This window comes from Colias croceus, chromosome 19 (assembly GCF_905220415.1).
Source record: "Colias croceus chromosome 19, ilColCroc2.1".
NCBI lineage: Eukaryota > Metazoa > Arthropoda > Insecta > Lepidoptera > Pieridae > Colias > Colias croceus.
This window is the reverse complement of record NC_059555.1, coordinates 2,039,441-2,047,181: the sequence shown is the minus strand read 5'-3', so window position 1 is coordinate 2,047,181 and position 7,741 is coordinate 2,039,441. Positions and strand designations below refer to the sequence as shown.

Sequence of the window (7,741 nt, the reverse complement as noted above, 5' to 3'; positions counted from 1 at the left end):
ACGTCTCACGCCGCCTCATCTCACCGGACGATGGACTAAATCCCTGGACTACACCGTGCGGTACGCCCTCACTACTCTAAGCGCCATGACCCGCTGCGGTCTCCGCAGGAGCTACAATATGCCTGAACGATAACGATACGAACGATATCGAGAACGAGACGAGAACGATACGAAACATTTTGAAGTGAAACTTAACGGCAATACCGTCACGTCATGGAGTACCTGACAACGATTTTGGTATCTCTGAATTTTGCCAAAAAAGTTTTACTTCTGAGACATGTGCTCGGCACACAAGGCATTTTTTTCTTCATCCCGTTAAATCTAACCGATGCCCTGACGAGACCCTGGGTTGAAACGTTATTGAAAAAATTTAACAAAGGCATTGCCTTCTTAAAAAAATCAATTTATGAGACATCAAAAATGCATATAGAACACAGAACTATATAGTCTATATCTAAGAAAGAAAGAGCCCATCGAACTCACTCCAAAAAAGGAGAAAAAATTTTACTCTTAAGAGAGATTACTCTGTACATCATCATCATAATCATCATCATCATCAGCCCATATACGTTCCCACTGCTGGGACATGGGCCTCCTATGAGGGTACAGGCCATAATCCACCACGCTGGCCAAGTGCGTGTTGGCGGATGACACATGACGTCGAACTTTTGATTCTTCGACATGTCGGTTTCCTCACGATGTTTTCCTTCACCGTTCGAGCAGTAGTGATGTTACAACATGCGCAGATAAATTGAAAAATCAATTTATTTCCTGCGCGCTTTTCTGGTCTCGAACCCCGGACTTATCAATTCGAAATCCGAGGTCTCACCACTGAGCCACCACTAACTCTTACTCTGTACATCTTTAAAAAAAATAAATCAATAAAAAAAGTTAATTACCAAATTTCCAATCCATGACCTACAGATATGCACCAACCTTGAACTGACGTATCCAACTTGATTACTATAGCTATTGTAGATAACTACAATGTAAGGTAATTTTGTCAAATCAATGACGAATGATACGCTTATAATGGCCACGATAAGATCTTAATGTTACTATATTATTCTCGTGACTTTGCTCACGAATTAAGTAGTTTTAAATGCCTGTAGAAAAATATAGTGTCAATCCTGGATTTAGAATCTTTTGGTACCTAATTTGTAAACCTTCGCTAACTTAAAACTATTTAGGTATAAAAAATTTTTTAGAGATTCGTTTATTCTTAGGTCTGATAGAATTAAAATGGATCACCAGCTTGTTTGTTTTTATTTTTGTTTCTTCCCAAATTCGGGTATCTAAATACGATGCGCATCAATTATTGTAACACTCCCAAAATTTATTAATTCTGATAAATGATAGACGGCGCTTTATTAAAAACTAGCTGTGCCCTCCGGTTAAAGGAATTGCTCCGCTTCTCTTGCTCTTAGCGTGATGATATATTATGGCCTATGTGTTGACCCGACCTGTTAGTAAATTTTGCAAATTTTGTAAATCCATGCTGTACTTTTTGAGTTTATCCCGGACATACATACAGACACACACCTTAGTTTACACATTAAATAAAATAGTCGCCAACATTATCTTCACGTAACTACCTAAGTGTTCTAGCAAAGTGTATAATAAAAAATTTATTGTTACATAATCGTTATTTAAACGCTGAATTATTATAAACATTAAACATAAACCATTAGGATTATAAAAAATCTGGTTTTATGAAATCTCGTTAGTCGATTATAATAGAAGCGTGTGTCAGTGTCTAGTCTCTCGCATCTAGAATCTAGATGTCTCTGTGAAAATAAAAATTACATCGTAACTTGACCCGTCACTCTTCTGAAGTTAGCCAAAAAAAAGAGATGCAAATATTATCCTGAATGGGATAGAAAGGGATGGACTGTTAAACGTCTACAACTTCAGAGCGATCGTTATTTCAGTGAGAATAATTAAAAATTAAATGTGGTTTAAAAAATATAATTCGAGACACACGCACACATGAATATAATTTTATTGTTGCATAATAATATTCTGATAACATATCTTTGAGATTATAGGATACGACGTTCCACCTCCATTAATAGCAGAAAATATTGTGTTATGAAATACGTGTATTGTGAACGAATGTCAGTTTGCACCTTTTGATTAGCCAGGTTTGTATTTATATTTATTTGTATTTTTTTTTTAATTTTCATGGCTTCAGACGCTCAAGGTTGTTGTCAATTTATTATTCAGCTGAGATAAAATGCACTTTTATTGCATTGCATTGCATTAAATAAAATAGCATAATATTATGAAATCACAATTCTTTTGGCGTAAATAAAACAAGTCAAATATTCCTAATTATTGTAATTAGGCATAATATATTTATATTTTTAAAAAACATAGCCAGTGATTTGTTCATTTAATATTTGGTCACATAACGAAAATTATGTGGACTTTAGGTAAGACTTTAGGGTATTTTTGTTTATTTCAATCAAAGCCCTTCTTCAAATAGTTTTAATAATTATTTTAAATAATTTGCTACGGAACAATTGACGACAATGTTCACAAGATGACAATTGACAAACTAATAATATTGTAGGTATCTATAGTGTTGTGTTTTGCGTTCAATACAATAAAATGTTTTTGCTACATTCTTCGATTCCCTATTTCGCGCGATTCGAGTTTCTCATTTCGGCAAATAGTGAGAAACATAATAGCCAATATATTTTGCTAACTTTTAATAATATTTACTTCGAATTCCCCCTTTATAACTGAAAAGGGTTATAATTTATTGTTTAGATACATAAAATTAAAACTCTGACGCACCAAACAACATGCAAAAGAGTCTTTAATTAATTTATTTATGTATACACTATGTACTACTATCTAGTAATATTTACTATAATAGGTTAATATATTACTTAAGTACCTAATAAATCTTTTATTGTAATAGGTTTAGTCATTCAGTATTAAAATGGAGGTCCAAGAATTTCCCGTAGAAGCAGAATACACGAAAGGCACTGGTGTCACTCCTGATGATGTAGCCAAGATTCGGAAGTGGTTGCAAACTCAACCGCATCTACCAGAAAAATATATTACAGGTATTTATTGAAGTGAAACTTCTTAATCGGGGTTGGAAAAAAATTTAGTATAACATTTTTTTTGTTACGCGTGACATTTTTCCGTTACGCGTAGGGTTGCCAGGCCATAAAATGCAAAGGCCGGACTGCGCACTATATAAGGCCGGACATTTTAGCCTAAAAGCCGGACATGTTTTTTTTATTGCCAAACATAATGTTTTTACAGCTGGGCTGTTGAAAAAAGTATTTATACGTGGTGAAAAGTGAGGATATTCGATATTTATTAAAAGATGGACATAATATTTATAATAAAAAAACTCGTTTACGAATTTGAAATGTTTATTAAGTTACACTATTACAGTTTTACTTACAAATGGATCATCAGTCTTTTGTAGATAATTAAATATTATTAAAACTAAAAAACAAATGAATATAGCTCTCTTTTGGCATTCTTAATACTATAAACTAAAAAATATAATAAAACAAATAAAAATAATCATTCTTCTGGAAAGTAACAAAAAGATAATATTAATTTTACGGCTAGGTAAGAATTTACTTTATAGTAGGTATTTATAGAACAATTTAAAATCTTTAAAAAATAACAAAATCTAGTTATATTTGCCGGCCGGAAGATAGTTTGCTCTCCGCTCGCCCTTGTCCGTTCGGGTCGGGCGCTCGTCCGCCCATCGTCGTACGAATCGCCACTCTGACAAAAAGCCTGACAAAAGCCGGACAGGCCAAACACGTACATATTTGGCCGGACGCGACTGCAAAAAGCCTAACATGTCCGGCTAAAGCCGGACACCTGGCAAGCCTAGTTACGCGCCATCTTATTCTAATCCCTACCACGCGTGATTCGACGTATTTCTGTAAAGTCTTCTATAGTAAATTATTTTTTGAAAAATAAGTTCTTACGTGTGTAAACTTGTACACAGTACACACACACATTTTTTTACTTTTGCATGTTTCATTCAAGCTATAATAACGAAAAATAAACATTAAATTAGGTAAAGACATAATATTATCGTAATAAAAATCCCTTCGTACCTTTCAGGAATAGTTTTGAGTGCAAAAGTTAATTTCTCTTAACATCAGCCAAACCATTATTTTACATGCTTTGCATTACATGCTTTGCCATAAAAATCGTGTATAATCGTGCCATAAAAAAGGAATGAATTACATCTATTATAAAATATAAATATATGGCATGGTCTAAACTCTAAACTCACCATAAATATGGTTCAAAAATGCTCTCATTATAATTGAGAGAGATCGGTAAAATAATTAGGTAGGTACAATTAGAAACAAAATATTGGTATTTCCATGGTATTTCAATAGGTATTTATGTGTAACAAAATTTCAGATTTAGACATCATCCATGCGTATTACAGTTGCAACAATAGCATTGAAGTCGCCAAACAATTAATGGATCTAAATTATTCTTTACGAACTCTCTTCACGTCGTATTTCAAGGATCTTGTATTTGACTCTAAAATGGAGGGGATTTTACAAAGACAGTATGTATAATGAGTTAATTTAAAATTAGACAAAAAAGACAGAAGTAGATATTAATAGTTATGTAGGTTTTCGTGTTTTACCAGAGTGAAATTTATGAAAGTACTAGCGGTCCGCCCCGGCTTCGCCCGTGGTACATATTAACGTTTTCTCTACATAAGAACCATCCTCGTACTTCAAGGAATATAATAAAAAAAGAATTATCGAAATCGGTTCAGCCGTTCTCGAGTTATGGAATTACAACGAAAAGTGGCATTGATTTTTATAAATAAGACCGAATTCAGGACCCCAATTTGATATTGCTAAATGTCTTCAAAAATTTGTATATTAAATCGGAATGTTTAATAATTTTCTCATACTTTCAACAAGATTAAAAAAAATTGCTCTTGAATAACTTTCAACTTGTTAATATTTTTTCAGGTTATTCGTGTTCCTCCCTGGAAAATCAAGAGACGGTAATACAATTTTGTACACTCATGGATTGAATACTGACCCAAGTTTATTTGATGTCGCTGACTGTATGAAGTAAGCAACATTATAAATCGATATTGATTTTAATTTTTGATTTTAAGGAAAAACTTACCAAATCTCTATGTTTTAATATCGTTAATTTGTATATTTCTTCTAATAGATAGTCAGCCATTTATAGTCATGATAATAAAACAAACCCAAATCCTTATTTTTTTTTATCTATAAATGACTTCACGGATATTTTTAGGGTATTCTTCTTAACTATAGACTTCTGGCAATACGAATGTGGAACAGCCCCAGGCCTGGAGCTGGTGGTCAACTTCGAAAACTACAACATGAGCCATGCGCCGAAAATGGACCTTAAAAACTTACAGCAGTTCTTGTATTATGTACAGGTTAGTTTATTTTCTATGTCTATTCTAAAAATTTTATACTTTCTACCTTTGTACTGTCAGTTTTCCGAAATATTGTTAAAATTCGGAAAACTGTCAATTTTTTTACTCTATCTACTATTTCTATTTCCCACAAACCGTATTTCCCACAAATTTTCCCAGGCAGAATTCATATTATAGCGTAATATGTTGATGAACGATAAGTATGTGGCTTAAAAGTTAAATCTGAGACTGAGCTAGAAATCAGATAAACATTTTGATAAGTCAGTCAGTGTATATCATGTATATGAAACCTTTTGTATGAAAATATTGGCAGTATTCATGGAAATATACATAGTATGACTATATTATTTCCGTGGCCTAAGTCCGTGGCAGTATTTTTTATGAGTCGTTTGATACTTTGAATTTTGACAAGCGGGTCAAAATCCGACGTAAGTCGGAAACAGTCTAAATTCAAAATTCAGTCAGACAAACATAGGTACAAAAAAATAGATATCGTCCATAAACAAATAAGATAAACCACCAATTATAAGTAGAATTATGAATAGGTAGGTATATAGGTTACGCACAGCACGTTTCAAAATGTAGCGAATTAGCCAGAATTGTTTTTGAAGATCTAATGTTCTGTTAGTAATAAACTCAAATTCAAACATTTATTCAATTAGACTTCTTCTAGAAGCACTTTTGAATCGTCAAATGAATTTTCAAAATGTTTTTACCACAGCTCAGTACCTCTACCATGAGTTGACACAGTTAAATCGTCTGACGTAACTACAAAAGTAAACGTAAACATTTACACCTGTGATTTACACCCAGTCTCAAAGAAAGTTTTAATTATTTCAGAAAGCAATACCAATAAAATTGAAGATGATACACTTACTGAATTCGCCTCCATTCATCGAGAAGCTGATGAATGTGATGAAGCCATTTATAGCAAATGAACTAATGGATATTGTTCTACCACACTCTGAGGGATTTAAGACTTTAAAAGAATATATTCCAATTGAAGCCTTTCCGAAGGAAGTTGGGGGAAATAATAAGCCGCTAGATGAATTACTTGGTAAGGATTGAATAATGATTGAATAAAGATAAATTTTGGATGAACATGTCACGCATAATTGAGAATAGAGTTTTCGAATTCATAAAATTTAAAAAAAAATTGCTAAATTAAAAAGGAATATTCAATATAATTATATTGTTAAACTGTATTTAGTTGTATAAAAATGATCCCTGATTTGCATTTTAATAAATACGATAATTTTATAGTATAAAACAAATATCTTTAATTGATTATTGATAGCATTAATTGATTTCGTTTTATTTCCAGATGATGTATTAAATAAGTTGCGAGCGAACAAAGCTTTCTTCGAAAATGAAAATAAGAAGAGAGTGGTGGAGTCCCTGAGGCCTGGCAAACCGAAAACTTACACAGATATATTTGGGGGTGTAGAAGGGTCCTTTAAAAAACTAGACATTGATTAGTAAATTATTTATAACACTGATGAATTTGTATTATTGTATCTGCGTAATATCAAACCTTCATTATATCTATACTATATTATAAAGCTGAAGAGTTTGTTTGTTTGAACGTGCTAGTCTCAGGAACTACTAGACTGATTTGAAAAATTATTTATCTCATTTATCGAGGACGGCTACATCCGATATAATATAATTTGTATCATCACGCTAAGACCAACAGGAGCTGAGAAATGCGGGTAAAACCGCGGGGCACAGCTAAACAACTTATACTTAACATAATTATTACATATATAATGTCCTAGGTATTGAATTTAAAACAGGAAATAATATGATTAAAAAAATAAAAACAACTACATAATAACTCAGGCCCCGGAACCAGAGCCACAATAGAAAATCTATTGTATCGTGGACCGATCGGGCACCTTGGGGCTCCAAATATGCGTTTGTTGCTGCCATGAGAAGGTTTCACCTGACAATACTCCTACTTCGACTATCGAGTGACATAGGCTTTTTATATGATACATTATAATGCACATTAATTGTAACACTCTAATTAATTCGGATGGATGGCGCTTGGTTAAAAGTTAAAACATGCCGTAACATATAATATGTTATCAGCTGTTAATTTTGACCACGCGAGTAAAGTCGCGCAACAGCTAGTATTACAGTATTTTTATAGGTATTACCTATTATAAAATATGTTTCCGTGGCTGATGAAATTAGACTCATTATTGATATAGAACAGGATACATCGCCCATTTTTGCAAGTGACTACTATCAAGCTAATTTTCCGTTTGTAGCTTTATTTTGATGAGACGCCCAATAATT

The 7,741-nt window shown here is 32.9% G+C and overlaps 1 protein-coding gene across 1 annotated transcript; it reads left to right on the top strand.

Annotated features, from left to right (window-relative positions):
- The first annotated feature begins 1,841 nt into the window (after positions 1–1,841).
- Positions 1,842–6,936, top strand: LOC123700184 (alpha-tocopherol transfer protein-like). Its single transcript, XM_045647325.1, has 7 exons — positions 1,842–2,144; positions 2,930–3,077; positions 4,420–4,573; positions 4,992–5,096; positions 5,290–5,437; positions 6,278–6,494; positions 6,762–6,936. Exons 2-7 carry the CDS (start codon positions 2,951–2,953, stop codon positions 6,914–6,916), a joined length of 906 nt encoding a protein of 301 aa, XP_045503281.1. The 5' UTR covers positions 1,842–2,144; positions 2,930–2,950; the 3' UTR covers positions 6,917–6,936.
- The last annotated feature ends 805 nt before the right edge of the window (positions 6,937–7,741 follow it).